Source organism: Erpetoichthys calabaricus, chromosome 2 (genome assembly GCF_900747795.2).
Source record: "Erpetoichthys calabaricus chromosome 2, fErpCal1.3, whole genome shotgun sequence".
Taxonomy (NCBI): domain Eukaryota; kingdom Metazoa; phylum Chordata; class Cladistia; order Polypteriformes; family Polypteridae; genus Erpetoichthys; species Erpetoichthys calabaricus.
The window spans coordinates 187,391,046-187,408,445 of NC_041395.2; the positions used below are offsets into that span (position 1 = coordinate 187,391,046).

Genomic DNA, 17,400 nt, shown 5'->3' on the forward strand with positions numbered 1-17,400 from the left:
AATGACTTGCTGATTTTGAAAAGTGGCTGGAATAAAAATCTGAAACTTCTCTGATCTCTATGGATTGAACTTTAAGAAAATAATCTGAAAAGAAATTTGACAAAAATAAGGACTCAACACAAATGTAATTTTTAATTAAAGAATACAAAGTAACAAATAATAATTAAGTACAGAATATATTATTTGCCATTTGTAATGACAAAAATCCAAAAGAGTTTTCAACCCAGGTCTTGATGTTGTTGAGTCCAGTCCTGTGTAAGAATGTGAAAAATGCGTAACAACAAAAGCATGCATCTATAAATAAGAACTTTCTGGCTTTGGCACACATTTTAAAATTCTGATTATTTTCATAGTGCACTCAAATATATACCTGAACATCCAATGTGTTTTATTTGAAGAAACTACCATGCCAGAATTGTTAAGACAATTCTTTCTACCACTGGAAGGAAGTAGAAGCTGATAAATTTATGGGTCACTCTTACCCAGTTGCAGATGGATGCAAACTACTAGATGTTTCCAATTTACTTTCTGTAAACAGTGGCAAAATCTGGATTCTAAAAAAGTGTGGCAAATGAATGGGCATCCCGGCCAGGGAAGAGCATGGATTATTACCTGGACGGGAGGCCACAGAGAAACGTCATTGGCCAGCTGGGCAGAAAGATCATATCATGCCCAGCAGGTACTGTATATAATAATGGAGGGACAAGAGGAAACTGGAGCATGTGAGTGGATCCATTCCCCTAACGGTAGGTGGCAGTAGTCTTCGTGTAAGAGCCCAGTGGGGACACCTGCAGCGGTGCTGGGGAAATGGAGCCCTGTAGGAGTCACTTGGGATTAGTAGAAGGCGCTGTTAGGGGAAGTCCACTCTACTTTTTCTATGACCCGGAAGTGTTTCCTAGAGGGGACAAAATGATACCAGAAGCATTCCCGTGTCCAACTTAAAAAGAAGCCCGCTGCCACAGATGGGCAAGTTGGAGTCGTGAGGTAGTGGGCAATACTCACCAGAGGTGAAGAAGAAGGAAGGATAAGACGACCCACCAGATCATTTATTGTATAGCTGGTGGCTTGTTGTTGTTATTGTTCATTAAACAAGAGGATTGGGAAAAGGTGCATATGAGAAGAATCCATCCATCCATTTTCCAACCCGCTGAATCCGAACACAGGGTCACGGGGGTCTGCTGGAGCCAATCCCAGCCAACACAGGGCACAAGGCAGGAACCAATCCCGAGCAGGGTGCCAACCCACCGCAGGACACACACACAAACACACCCACCCACACACTAAGGCTAATTTAGAATCGCCAATCCACCTAACCTGCATGTCTTTGGATTGTGGGAGGAAACCGGAGCGCCCGGAGGAAACCCACGCAGACACGGGGAGAACATGCAAACTCCACGCAGGGAGGACCCGGGAAGCGAACCCGGGTCTCCTAACTGCGAGGCAGCAGCGCTACCACTGCACCACCATGCTGCCCTAGGAGAAGAATAAAAATCTTTATTCTATTATTATTATTATTAAACGTGTGGTGTATTGCTGGGACTGTGGTTTGGGGCTCTCTGGTGCCCTCTTGTGGTCACAAAATTAACTGAGATCATGAACTCAATAAATTACACTAGAAATTATATGGGATGGCTTTTGAAAGTTTTAACCTGAATATACTGTATATATTCTTTTACATATTTACTATCCTCTGTTGTTTCAAAGGAAATAAACATTCCTAATAGGCTCAGTACCGTTGCCATAAGTGCATTTGCATAAAGATGGATTATAAATATGGTTTATCATTTATGCAACTTACTATTTTTACGGTTATATTTTTGTGTTTGTTTGCTCAATTACCTGTGTCATTTTGAGTATTTTCCTACAAGTACAGCTATATCTTTTATAATAATGACATCAATAGTGTGACAGCATAGGCATGGAATTAGAAATCCTCAAGGCACACAGTCAGCCGTCACTATCCTAGCTTTGGGGTGTATTTGTTTTCTACGTTGAGCTGCGATGATCACATTTTATGTACTAACTTTGGCTTGGTCTCCGAGTATTCTTTTGAAAAATGCTTAAAGAAGCTCTTCATTTACTAGTCTTTTTACAATAAAAAACCCTCTGCATACAGTGTAATATTCAACATTATGATACACCTGAAACAGGCTGAACAAAGGGGAAAACAAGAGACAGATATATAAATAGTATAAAAAACACAAACGCTGTTATGACTTTTTGATTAAATATATATTTTGTCTACCAGTGCAGATATACGAGTATATACACATATATACATAAACATACAAACACACATACAATAAAACAGAAATGATCATTGCACTAAGACATCCACCAAACTGAGGTGACTTTTTGCATAATTGTCCAAAAAAAATCTCTGCCATGGTTTCTTGAACAAATCTTTTTAATACAGATTAATTAGTAATACTATGCATCTAGTAGAATTTCCCAGTTTTAAGCTAAGAAACTAGCTTTCAGAAAAACACCCCAAAATAGTCCCTCCAATCGAAGGCAACAGAAGCAAGGAGAGTGCTAAATACTATTGATAAAACAAGAAAACAAAAGAAAATTTGAAAAAGCTTTGGCTTTTTTGCTCCATAAAAGTGCAGGTTGGATTTTTCCATAAACAAAATAAATGATTAATCCTCTAAATATTAACATGTATTTTAAACATTAACTTAACTCTCTGCAGAACATAAAACTTATACTAGATACAAATTATGTGCAAGTACAAAAATGCATTGCCTGTTGCAAAGATCTAATGCAGTTGATTTTAGAATACTATCTTTGTTTTCTTTACTGTTTAGCTGCTGAGGTAATTTCGGTCAAAAACCATTATGTACGACATACTGTAGCAGTGGGAAGCAAAATTAAACATAGTTTCTGAAGCACCCCTGACCCCATGATATAAGAATGCAATATTTTGGTTTGTTAAAAAGGAAAGTTACAGCGCCCAACTGTTCAAAACTTTTTAAGATTCACTAAATTCACAAGCCTGTATGTACATTGGGGAATATTCCATGTGGTTTTATACATAATCATGTTAGTAAATCCAATGAATTTCTGATATTGTGGACAATACACTTAAACTGAAAATGAAAAATGCACCTGTAACTTCTAGGGCAAAACCTCACCCTTCTCCCCTTACCTCAACACATCATCTATTCATACCTGATTACAAGCTCATACATACACACAGGTTTCCCAGTGCTGCCTTCTACTTCAGGCAGAAAAGCATCAATAAATCCTTTTATATAAATGGAGTGAGTATTGCCCAATGCAATAAGCTAGCATCTCCCTTCAAAACAACAAATTTATTTTATACAGCAAAATCATTTTCCATCCCTGTTACCCTTAACAATCTCTTCCTTTCATACTGCCCATTACTTTTCTTACTTGCATAATGATATGCTTTTCTATGAAACCATTTACCTGATGGGAAACATACCTTCTCTATACAACATAATCACCTCGTTTTTTTTGACCACATGCTATACTCCTCTGCCCTACTTTTCTAAAAACCTTTTGATTACAAATATCTCTGTGCCGTTTGGTTCATAAAAATTACAGATTCATAAGACATTAAAAACATAAATGGTCTGTAACTGCTCTTGATTTTGATGTAGCATACACCTATACTTTTATTTATTTAACAGAAAAGAAAAGCTCATTGAGGTCTTCATGAATTAACATGAGGCAAGTTTGTGCCTCTCTGGCTACTGGCTTCTAATTAGGTTATGCCAGAAGGGAGATATCACTTTTATCAATGTAAAGCCACAAAATGTCCAATGTGATAATTTTGTTTTATTAAATAATGTCTATTTAGAGGAGAACTGTCCTTTCTGACATAGCTGAATCAGTGCTCTATAAGATGATAAAAGTAACTAACAGAATCCAAAGGAGACGAGTCATAAAAATCTGTAATGATGCTCTGTGGTTTTAGGATTTTTTATTTTTTTTTTTTAATACTGACTAACTGCAGTAACACTAACAATGCTACATATAACACAAAGTGCTTTGTAGACAGTGTACATATTTTGACTGTAAGTGTGTAAAAGTACTACAAGAACTTTTAAAAGCAAAAGATTATGAAGGCCACCGGGAGCATTAGCATTATTGGAGATGTTCCAGTAAGTGTTTAATGATTGCAGAGACCACTTAATTTTAATGAAGAATGTGGAAATAGTTTAATCTTCAGTGCTAATGGTTGATATAATCCTCTGAGGTCTGAAACTGGGCTGTTACATTGTCACATACTAGCAAAGTCTCAGACGGCCCAGTTTCTGACAGTGATGGGTTTTCTACCATTGGGGATGGTAGTTTATTTACTTCTCTCATTTTGAGTCCTTCATCTGGTTTCAACTCAAGTGTTTCATGATACAGTGATGCCTGCATGTCCACATTAATGCAGAAAAATCCTGGTAGTAACTGCCGCTGGCACTCGTCTACTTTGAGTATCAAATCCATGAAGGAGGATCTATTCTTCTCCCATTTGCGGAACAGCTGGCCTGATGCATGACTTATGGGTAGAGGAAGGGACTGTGTGCGTCGTAGCTCCAGGTGGTAATAGAGCCTATAGAGAGATTATGAACAGTATGTAAGTCTGTATACTGTAAATTCCAAAAAAAAAGTTTCATGCTTGTTGCATTTCTAACTTGCTATCTAATCTTGAAAGTCAAGACACTATCATGAAGGTAGAATGATTATCAAAATTCTAGATGCAAATGATGATAATTATATTTTCCTTGCTCTTTTAAAAAAAATCACTAAAACCCAAGGTGTAAAAATTGAACAAATTTGGCATCAAAAACTTTCTGGTACAAACTTCTAGAACAGTGGTTCTCACAAAGAAGCACTCACAAAAAAAACAAAAAACAAAAAAAAGGCGAGGGCCAGTAAAAGCAGAAATGACATATTTACAGTATAATCAGTTCAGTAAGTTTAAATAAACACAAAAGGTATAACAAAACAAGTGTGCTTTTATTCAAGAATATAACCAAAGAAAAGGAAATCATTCAATTTACATGTTACTGGCAATGTGTAAAAACTGAAGTTCAACTATCAATCGACAGAAAACTGGTACATCTGTTTGGCTGGTGCAGATGTAAGAACTGCCGCTTCATAATCAAGAGGTTAGCAGTTCAAACCTGGGTTCTTCCTGTTTTGAGCTGTGAGCTGCTATTATTATTAGTATTATATGATAATTCCAGGCATCTTATACCGAGTTAAACAGACTTGAGCTGGGAGAACTTCAGGTGCATCGTTGGGAGAGATGGGATAGCCGGCTGCTTGCTGCATATGCTGATCGACACATTTGCAAAACAACAACGCTGATAAAGAGGTGCAAAGGAATTTAAGGTGGCCTGGCCTTATGACTTTTTTTCGTAGGATCCAGGGATTCTAGTGTTAATACAGCACCTGTACACAGTCACAATGAAAGAGCAGAAGCTTGCTTTGTTATAAACAGTTGTCATACAGTTGTTGACCCAACCATTCATTTTCTGACTTGTGTTTCCTGGTAACTGGTGGTTAACCAAGGGGTGCCAACACACATCAAACAACACATTGTTCCAAATTAAAATGTATTTTATGTTTCAAAATTTCCACATTAGCCAGATATTTGTTAATGGTTTGAAGCTCAAAGAAACTCTCTCCCTTCATATTTGCAATGTGTTAAAGGAAGGGCTGCTACATAGCATAACTTAATCAGAAAACACTAAATTTGTATCACTTATTTTTTTTAAACTAAAGTGATTTTTATTAGTTTACTACTAAAATTTGACCAAAGTCCACACGACATAGATTTGAATGATGTAGTTGGTACGGTTCTGCCTTTGTCCAGAAACAGTTTCAAAAGCTTTATGACCTTAGTCTCAGAAAGTCTTTCTCCCGTGGAGTGATTGAGATCTTTTCCTGAATAAGATCAAACACAGTTGCTTAGGGTGCGACAGGAGCTTCCTCCTGCAGCTAAAGTAACTTCAGTACACATGTACTTTGTGAGCATGCCTGTGTCGATCAAACAGAGGAAGCTCTGCAGTCTACTTGTGACTTTACTCTGTAGGAAGATAAGTAAATAAATATAGGTAAATAACATTCGATCTGGCAAGTAACAAATGTTTTTATATAAAGACCATCGCAAAACAATCACAAACAGGACTTTGCACAATACCTTGGCAAGTTCTGTAAGCCCTACTTTTTATTTGAAGGACACGTGTGGGGCAGACTGACTGGCAGGATGACGCCCGAACTGTTGCTGCATCCAAACGGTGCCATCTTTTGTCTTTAGCCCTGGTGCAGCTGTACTGCTCCTATATGTGAGTGGACAACTCTTGCGGAGAGAGCTTCCGTTCTCCTTCTCATATGTAGAACCCTCATCATCATCATCTGAGTTCACCTCTGTTATAGCATGTCTTTGTTTGAAAATAGTAGTGTCAGATCGGGGTGAGTGTGAACGTGACAGAGAATAAAACTGGATTAAAGAAAAAAAATGCTAACCTTTACAAGCACCATAAATTTACACTGGCTGTTACAGACTCAAATCAAATGTATATTTTTATTGTACAATAGTAATAATAAGAGCCGCTCCTACTCAAAATTGTAATTCTGGAGGGTGCCCGGATTCAATCCAGACCTCTTGATTATGAGTCAGCAGTTCTTACCGTGATTCCTACCCCGATTTCTTGAATAAAAGCGCACTTGTTTTATTATATGTGTACCTTTTCTGAAAGTGTTTATTTGATATTTGGACTCCAGTCTTCACACATTATACACCCCATGTCAAAATTTTGTCATTAGTACTATAACATGAAAAGTTTCTATTTTAGGTATTTGTTCCTGTCATCCTAAATTACCCATATCGTTGAAGACACGGAACACACATGAAATGCATTTGTTCCAAATAACGAAATATTATTTACCCTATGCAACTCAAGGACCTCACATGCAGACAAAGAAGACTTGTGCTGGAAGAACTCGGGGGGGGGGGGGGGGGGGGGGTGGAGGTCAGGGATCTGATGGGATAGAAGGCTGCTTGCTACTTGTGCTGATCAACACATTTACAAAACAAAAGACGCTGATGGAGAGGTGCAAAGGGATTTAAGGTGGTCCGGGATTATGAGTTTTTTCATAGGCTTCAGGGATTCTAGTGTTAAATGCTTAAATCATGTTTCCTCTTAATCTGCTTTTGCTTAAACTGAAAAGACTCAGCTCTTTTAATCTTTCTTCATAATTCATCCTCTGCAGCCCTGGAATTGGCCTAGTCACTCTTCTCCAGACTTTTTCTAGCACTGCTATATTCCTTTTGTAGCCTGTAGGCCTAAACTGCACACAGTACTCCAGATAAGGCCTCACCAGCGCATTGTAATACTTCAGCATAACTCCCTTGGACTTGTCCTCTACACATCTTACTATATAACTGACATTTCTGTTAGCCTTCTTAATGGCTTCTGAGCACGGTCTGGAAATTGACAGTGCCGAGTCCACTACAACTTCTAAATGCTTCATATAATGTGTACTTTCAATTTTTAGACCTCCCATTGTGCATTCAAACCTAAAATTTTTACTTCCTATGTTTAATACTTTACAGTTACTGACATTAAATTTCATCTGCCACAAATCTGCCCAAGGCTGTATGCTGTCCAAGTCCCTCTGTAATGATTCAATGGATTCTAGATTATCTGCCAATCCACCAATCTTGGTATCAACAAACTTAACCAGCTTGCTACTTTTATTAATTTCCAATTTATATATATTAAAAATAGCAGCGGTCCTAGATCTGACCCCTATGGAACACTACAGCCAACTTTGATAAAGTTCCACGCACTATAACCCTCTGCTTCCTGTGTCGGAACCAATTTTACACTCATCTACAAACATCACCCTAAACTCCCACTTCTTTTATTCTGATGCCCAGCCTCTCATGTGGCGCCTTATCAAATACTTTCTGAAAGTCAAGATAATAATATCATATGCTCCACTTTGATCATACCCTTTTCTTGCTTCCTCATAAAATTCCAGCATGTTAGCAAAACATGACCTCCCTCTTTTGAAACCATTCTGAATATTCAGTAAAACTCTGGTTCTTGTCATGTCTTGCTCAATCTTTTCCTTAATAATTCCTTCCGTTAATTTTTCTGTGATGCACGTTAAGCTTACTGTCCTATTGTTTCTTGGATCTGCCAAGTCACCTTTATTATATAATGGGATATTATTTTCCAGTTTCCAGCCCTTCAAAAATTTCCCCAGTGCACAGTAAATTCCTAAAAATATGCGTCAAGGGTTTACATATGTATTCACTAACCTCCTTAAGAATGTGAGGGTAAATATTATCTGGTCCAGGAAATTTGTTGATTTAAGCGTTACTTTTCCCTTCGTACTTTCTAATTCTCTTGTTCCATGTATTTTTAATTCCCCATTACTATTTCTGATGCAGTTCACCTCCTCCTTGAATGTTCTTTTACTGTTTAAATACTGAAAGAACCTCTTTGGATTGTCTTTCACCTTATCGGCTATATTTATTTCTGTCTTTAAGCCTCCCAAACAGCCTTTTAAATGGTTGCCTTCATGTTCTCATATGATTCACATTGCAGTTATTAAGACTTATTAAGTCTTATACGCCTTGTACAGCTGTTTTTTCCTTTGTAGCTTCTTTTTTTCTCTCTTTTTTAACCCACTACAGAGCTTTTTTAATTTGCTAATAATTCCAAATTCAGATATGTACCTGTCCTGCATTATATGTAAAACGTTTTAAAACCTGTTCTACTGTTCCTCGTCTGACTCCACACTGAAAAGCTTATGCAAGTCTATCCTCAGACTTTGCTGCATCTGCTCAAAAGTTTTACTTTGGTAGGGCAAATTAACAGTTTAGTCTTTGCATCCTCACTCTTCCAAAACACTGAGAACTATATTATATTATGGTCTCTTGACTCTAGTGGTTCAATCACCATTACACCCTCAATTTTATCCTGATTATTACAAAATACTAAATCAAGATAGGCTTCACCCCGTGTTAGTGCGTTAACATACTGTGTTAAAAAACAGTCACTGATTACTTCTAAAAACTCCTGCTCTTGTGCTCTGCTATTTGCAAGGTTATCCCAATTAATTTTCGGGTAGTTAAAGTCCCTCATGACTATAACATCCCCTTGTAAACTTTCCCTTTTAATATTATTAAAAAGATGTGTGTTGAAATTACTGTCTGCATTGGGTGGTCTAAACCACATTCCTAAAATAAGGCATCTATCCTCAATACTTTCTAGGCAAAGCCACATTTCCTCACTAAGATGGGGCTCATCATCCAACTGAAGAGGACTTGCATTTAAATTCTGTTTGACATAAACAGTAATCCCATCTCCTTTTCTGTTCAGTCAATACATCCTAAAAAGTGTGAATCCCTCCATGTTATATTCATCCCCATCTTTGTTATTTTGCCAGGTTTCCAATTTTGCTATAATATTATAATATTATAATTATGCTCCTCTACATGCCACTCCATCTCACTTGTTTTATTTTTGATACTTCTAGCATCAAGGCAAGCTATTTTTAACATGCTACACGTTTTACTTTTACATTTAAATGTTGGGTTAGAGTTTACATTACTATGCATTTTTATTTTTAGACTATTGTTTGTTCCTCCATGTACAGTTCTAAATCTGGCCTGTCTTAAACTCTCTGCCCCCCATTGCCTAGTTTAAACAATTCTTGACTAACCTACTCATATGCCTCCCCAACACCTTGGTGTCCCTCCTGTTCAGATTTTTTTATTAGAACAGAAGATTGCTCTTTAAGAGTTTGGTAACACAGTATGCAGTGGTAACACATTTCTCAGAAAAGGAAACAAATTAAAAAAAACTAGGGAAAAGTCTTTAGTAAATGCAACAGGTCTTACCCCAGTCCAAGATGAGGAAAAAAAGATGAGCTCTAAGATAAACACCATAATCCAGAGGGACAAAGAAATTGTTATCCCAAATTGATTGAGAAAAGGAAAGCAGTAGCTGCTACCTCTGATTGCATGCCTCATTTTACCTTTGTGGGGTGCTGATGAAAATGAAATCATCTGAAGCAGAGTACTGGCTAATGGGAATTGTTCCTAACAGAACGTGGAGTACTGCATGTATCCAAGGGGCCACTTGCTAACCATGTGTTTATTTAGTTTTGCATAATTTTTCTTTGCTCACTTCAAATCTCATTCCATGCAGCTTGCCACCTCATCCCTGTTTCCTGTGCAGGGTAGCAGCCCCTTTTCACTTGCCACCAGCTGCATTTTTCTGTGTAATTACAGCCTCAGTTTGTACAGTAGTGCTATTCTGCTTGTTTCAAACATTTCTGAGCAGTCACAGGTGAAGCAAAAAAGGACACACTGCCTAAGAATACCCCACTTACAATATCTTTATTACCAACAAGTATTGAGCAAAAAACACATGCAAACTAATTTACTATTATCCATAAATTTCACAAAGTTTCAATTGAATCAGTCAAAATGTTCAGTATTTTTAATGAGAACTCTTATGCTGCAAGAATACATTTCCAAAGTAAAAAAAAAGTATTTTCTGTAAATATTTAACTTAGTCTTTCCATAAGTATTTAAACCTCTGTGCTTTGGAAGCTCCAGGTTTACACAAATGACCAATTAATCACAATCAACACAAAGATCACAGTCATTTGACGATAATTAAATATAATTAGGTACTATTTGCAAGTCCTTTATATCTCTCCGAATATAAAAAGAACCCTTTCTAAGGGTCATAGTCTTTGTTGGAAAATCACTGCAAAAATGAAGACAAAAGAGAATTCTGCTGATGTGAGAAACGGTCATTAAAATGCACAAGGCAGAAAATGGCTACAAAAAATATCAAACAGTTTGAATGTTCTGTTAAACATGGTTGGATCCATCATCAAAAAGTGGAAGGTTCTTCACAGCACCCAGGCTCTTACCAGAACATGCCATCCTCAAAACTAAACATCAGACCAAGACATTGACTGGTGAGAGAGGCTACTAAAATTCAATTGTCACTCTCAGAAGCCTGCAGTGCTCTTTGGTTGAAAGTGGAGTGAAGGTGCATGTGTCCACAATTTCAAGAGTGCTCCATTAAACAGGCCTCTACGGGAGGGTAGCAAAAAGAAGTAATTCTTTAAGAAACTCCACATAAAAACATGTACTACATTTGCTACAAAGCATGTGAAAGACCCAGTTAAGATGTGGGAGAAGGTTTTATGGTCAGACGAGACAGATGAGACTTCAAAGAGGTATGTGTGGTGTAAAACATAACACTGACCATGCCTCAAGAAACTCCATACCAATGGTGAAATATGGTGGTGGCAGCATCATGCTATATGGACGCTTTTCATGTGCTGGGACTGGAAATCTTGTCAGAGGTGAAGGGACAAAGGAGGGACAGAAATACTGCACAATACTACAGGAGAACTTGTTCCAGTCTGCTATGAACCTATGGCTCAGGAGAAGATTAATCTTTTAACATGACAATGATCCTAAGCATAAAGCCAAAATGGCTCAAAAACTGAAAGGTGACTGTTTTGGACTGGGGGGTATTTTTCGTACGTGGATTACTCGTTTAGCCGGATGTAATTGTTGACGATTTGGCCTGCTCCTGGATTTGTCAATTTTTTGAAACTCTTGCTGGATGTGTTGTCATAGCAACACATCCTAATCCTCAAACCTGCTCGGAGCAGGTTTGTTCTATGTAAACAAGGATTAGCTCACACAATCAGTGTCCGTGCGTGGAATTCATTCAGTCATGACATCGCCGTTCATGAATGAGCGACCAATTGATATAGGTGCGCAAATTATAAGAAGAGACTTTCATATAGAGAGGGTTTTGCGCGATCTGCAAGATCCTTTATTGCTCCCGGAGGAAATTCTTTTTGAAAGATACCGCTTTAGCCGAGGGGGAATATTGTACCTCAGAAATATATTAGCACCTTATATTCGAAGTCAAACTCGGCGAAGTCGGGCTCTCACAACCACATAGACAGTATGCATTGCTTTGAGGTTTTTTGCAAGCGGCACTTTTTTTATATACTGTAGGCGATGCGGAAAATCTATCTAAAAGTGCAGTTTGCCAGGCAATTCGTAAAGTCTGTTTGGCTCTAAAATATTTCCTTTGGGTTTTCATAGTGTTTCCTGGACACCTGCATGTGCAGGTAGGTAATACACAGACAAAAACACCCACAGTTCCAATAAAGAATCTCACAATCAGCCTAACATTCTCATTACCCAGGATTTCCAATGTGATTGGGGCACTGGATTGTACGCAGATGCGAATAATCAGACACAGTGTCTTCATCAAATATTTGACCTTCGTCAATATCTCATTGGTCAGACACAGGTTCTAGGGATATGACATTCCCTGCAACTGACCCAACAAAAAAGAGGGCTATATGGAACATACCTATGGCACACATTGAGGACAAATACTGTATATGCAATGACCATCCTTAACCTGAAATGAAGTGACCACTGCATCGTGCCACTGGTTCTGAGAAGGAGCTTCCCCCTGTAATGCCCTCAGAAACAGGGCGATGGGCATTTTGCCGGAGAGCCAACTCTTGTGCAGGGGTTAGGTCTGGACCGCGTAGACCTCCACCTGTTTTTTTTCTTGTCTGCCTTCTTATTAGCTTTAAAATTAATGTTTTTTATATTATATATGATTCTTTATGTCAACAATTCTTTAAATAGATACATACCAATATTTACCAGTGTGAAGTATATTCTTGTACTTCACTTTAACCTGTTCCCATGTTCTCCTTGTGCTCACGTTTGATCGGGAATTATGACATATTAAATAATAATTAATCTGACACATAGGAAATGAAACGTTGCATTTCATCATTTTGTTGCAGCCTATCAAAGACTATATATATATATATAGTGCATCCGGAAAGTATTCACAGCGCATCACTTTTTCCACATTTTGTTATGTTACAGCCTTATTTCAAAATGGATTAAATTCATTTTTTTCCTCAGAATTCTACACACAACACCCCATAATGACAATGTAAAAAAAGTTTACTTGAGGTTTTTGCAAATTTATTAAAAATAAAAAAACTGAGAAATCACATGTACATAAGTATTCACAGCATTTGCTCAATGCTTTGTTGATGCACCTTTGGCAGCAATTACAGGCTCAAGTCTTTTTGAATATGATGCCACAAGCTTGGCACACCTATCCTTGGCCAGGTTCTCCCATTCCTCTTTGCAGCACCTCTCAAGCTCCATCAGATTGGATGGGAAGCGTCGGTGCACAGCCATTTTAAGATCTCTCCAGAGATGTTCAATCGGATTCAAGTCTGGGCTCTGGCTGGGCCACTCAAGGACATTCACAGAGTTGTCCTGAAGCCACTCCTTTGATATCTTGGCTGTGTGCTTAGGGTCGTTGTCCTGCTGAAAGATGAACCGTCACCCCAGTCTGAGGTCAAGAGCGCTCTGGAGCAGGTTTTCATCCAGGATGTCTCTGTACATTGCTGCAATTATCTTTCCTTTTATCCTGACTAGTCTCTCAGTCCCTGCTGCTGAAAAACATCCCCACAGCATGATGCTGCCACCACCATGCTTCACTGTAGGGATGGTATTGGCCTGGTGATGAGCGGTGCCTGGTTTCCTCCAAACGTGACGCCTGGCATTCACACCAAAGAGTTCAATCTTTGTCTCATCAGACCAGAGAATTTTCTTTCTCATGGTCTGAGAGTCCTTCAGGTGCCTTTTGGCAAACTCCAGGCGGGCTGCCATGTGCCTTTTACTAAGGAGTGGCTTCCGTCTGGCCACTCTAGCATACAGGCCTGATTGGTGGATTGTTGCAGAGATGGTTGTCCTTCTGGAAGGTTCTCCTCTTTCCACAGAGGACCTCTGGAGCTCTGTCAGAGTGACCATCGGGTTCTTGGTCACCTCCCTGACTAAGGCCCTTCTCCCCCGATCGCTCAGTTTAGATGGCCGGCCAGCTCTAGGAAGAGTCCTGGTGGTTTCAAACTTCTTCCACTTACGGATGATGGAGGCAACTGTGCTCATTGGGACCTTCAAAGCAGCAGAAGTTTTTCTGTAACCTTCCCCAGATTTGTGCCTCGAGACAATCCTGTCTCGGAGATCTACAGACAATTCCTTTGACTTCATGCTTGGTTTGTGCTCTGACATGAACTGTCAACTGTGGGACCTTATATAGACAGGTGTGTGCCTTTCCAAATCATGTCCAATCAACTGAATTTACCACAGGTGGACTCCAATTAAGCTGCAGAAACATCTCAAGGATGATCAGGGGAAACAGGATGCACCTGAGCTCAATTTTGAGCTTCATGGCAAAGACTGTGAATACTTATGTACATGTGATTTCTCAGTTTTTTTATTTTTAATAAATTTGCAAAAATCTCAAGTAAACTTTTTTCACGTTGTCATTATGGGGTGTTGTGTGTAGAATTCTGAGGAAAAAAATGAATTTAATCCATTTTGGAATAAGGCTGTAACATAACAAACTGTGGAAAAAGTGATGCGCTGTGAATACTTTCCGGATGCACTGTATATATATATATATATATATATATATATATATATACACACACACTAGCCAATCCGCGGCGTAGCATAACTGAAAGACACAGTTGTCCAAATGGGGTTGGTTTTGAGGATACGACTGTAGGTAAATGAAAAGATGTAACTGTGGAGAGGGCAACATACAATACAGCGTTTTACATGCTGCATACAGCGATTCACATCGAAGTATAGACACTGCTAAGACCATGGAATACCCCTCGCAAACTGTTCTACACGCCGCATACAGCGATTCACATCTGCGACAAACAAACTGTTTTACACGCTGCATACAGCGATTCACATCCGCGACATGATTTTTCTTAGATGGTCCTATCGAGTCCACCCTTGCACTCGAAGCATACACACTGCCTGGTCATGTGCCCGGTCTCTAGAGCAACTGACAGAGACCCGCCCACCAACTCTAAGACCATAGGATACCCCTTGAAAACTGTTTTACACGCTGCATACAGTGATTCACATCCGTGACAAACATGCCTCTTTTTAGATAGTTCTGCCGCGTCCACCCTCGCCGTCGAAGCATACACACCGCCTGGTCATGTGCCAGCTCGCAAGAGAAACTCACGGAGACCCGCCCACCAACTCTAAGACAATGGCTTGTAAAACAGTTTGCGATGGTGGACGCGGTCGTGTGTCATAACCGAAAAGAATACAGTGGATCCTTGGTTCACGACCATAATTCGTTCCAAAACCCGATTTGGTCGTGAACCGAAGCAATTTCTCCCATAGGATTGTATGTAAATACAATTAATCAGTTCCAGACTGTATGAACTGTATGTAAATATATATTTTAAGTTTTTAAGCACAAATATAGTTAATTAAACCATAGAATGCACAGCGTAATAGTAAAGTAAATGTAAAAACATTGAATAACACTGAGAAAACCTTGAACAACAGAGATAACTAACACTACAATAACCGCTGGCTAAAAACACTTTTTTTTTTTAATGAGTTTTAAGCACGGGAAAAAAATGAACATTTGAAAAAATCCGTAATTTAATAAATCACCAAGAAAAGTAACACTGCAACAATGCACACTACGAACCGATCGCTGTAAACAGAAGTGAAAACAAAATCAAGCCCAGTGCATTCTTTAACTGCCTTCCTACCTTATGAGTCCAGCCCCCTCTCTCTCGCGCTGCCTGTGTGTGTGCGCAGTCCCTCTCTTACGCTGCCTGTGTGTGTGCGGGTCTCTCTCTCGGGCTGCCTGTGTGTGTGCGCTTGTCTCTCTCTGGCACTGCCTGTGTGTGTGCCTCTGTCTTTCTCTGGCGCTGCCTGTGTGTGTGCGCGGCTCTCTCACTCGCGCTGCCCGTGTGTGTATGCCTCTGTCTGTCTCTGGCGCTGCCTGTGTGTGTGTGTGCGCGGCTTACTCTCTCTCGCGCTGCCTCTGTGTGAACCGAGGTTCCACTGAGGTTGACTAATGAAAAGTCAACGTGGCTCAGAGGTGCATGTGGAGTCTAGCAGAGACGAACCTGAATGACGCCCGGTGTTGTGAGTTGCTGCGTCCGAGTTGGTGGGTGTGGCTCTGCGAGTTGTCGTCGTATCCAATGGTCTTAGAGTTGGTGGGCGTGGCTGTCTTGATTGCTTTCCATGGGTGGGTACTTGTCGGTGCGTGCTTTCCATGGGTGGCTACTTGTTGGCGGCTTAGTGAATTTGATATATATTATATTATACATATTATATATATACAGTACTGTGCAAAAGTCTTAGGCAGGTGTGAAAAAATGCTGTAAACAAAGAATGCTTTCAAAAATGTTAATCATTTATTTTCATCAATCAACAAAATGCAGTGAATGAACAAAATGGTAATCTAAATCAAATCAATATTTGGTGTGACCACCCTTTGCCTTCAAAAGAGCATCAATTCTTCTAGGTACACTTGCACACAGTTTTTGAAGGAACTCGGCTGGTAGGTTGTTCCAAACATCTTGGAGAACTAACCACAGATCCTCTGTGGATGTTGGCTTCCTCACATCCTTCTGTCTCTTCATGTAATCCCAGACACACTCAATGATGTTGAGATCAGGGCTCTGTGGGGGCCATACCATCACTTCCAGGACTTCATGATGTTCTTTATGCTGAAGATAGTTCTTATTGACTTTGGCTGTATGTTTGGGGTCGTTGTCCTGCTGCAGAATAAATTTGAGGCCAATCATACGCCTCCCTGATGGTATTGCATGATGGATAAGTATCTGCCTGTATTTCTCAGCATTGAGAACACCATTAATCCTGACCAAATCTCCAACTCCATTTGCAGAAATGTAGCCCCAAACGTTTAAGGAACCTCCACCATGCTTCACTGTTGCCTGCAGACACTCATTATTGTACCGTTCTCCAGCCCTTCGACGAACAAACTGCCTTCTGCTACAGCCAAACATTTCAAATTTTGACTCATCAGTCCAGAGCACCTGCTGCCATTTTTCTGCACCCCAGTTCCTATGTTTTCATGCATACTTGAGTCGCTTGGCCTTGTTTCCGCGTCGAAGGTATGGCTTTTTGGCTGCAACTCTTCCATGAAGACCACTTCTGGCCAGACTTCTCCGGACAGTAGATGGGTGTACCTGGGTCCCATTGGTTTCTGCCAGTTCTGAGCTGATGGCACTGCTGGACATCTTCCGATTTCAAAGGGTAATAAGCTTGATGTGTCTTTCATCTGCTGCACTAAGTTTCCTTGGCTGACCACTGCGTCTACGATCCTCAACGTTGCCCGTTTCTTTGTGCTTCTTCAAAAGAGCTTGAACACCACATCTTGAAACCCCAATCTGCTTTGAAATCTTTGTTGTTGGGAGAGACCTTCCTGATGCAGTATAACTACCTTGTGTCTTGTTGCTGTGCTCAATCTT

General features: G+C 39.6%; 1 protein-coding gene across 1 annotated transcript in view; it reads right to left on the minus strand.

The window, feature by feature from the left end:
* Positions 1–2,210: 2,210 nt before the first annotated feature.
* pnpla2 (patatin-like phospholipase domain containing 2) overlaps positions 2,211–17,400 on the minus strand; it is a 122,813-nt gene continuing 107,623 nt past the window's right edge. Inside the window, exon 9 of the mRNA XM_051922082.1 lies at positions 2,211–4,576. Within this exon, the coding sequence (XP_051778042.1) occupies positions 4,204–4,576 (373 nt within the window). The 3' untranslated portion in view covers positions 2,211–4,203. The remainder of the gene's footprint in view (positions 4,577–17,400) is intronic.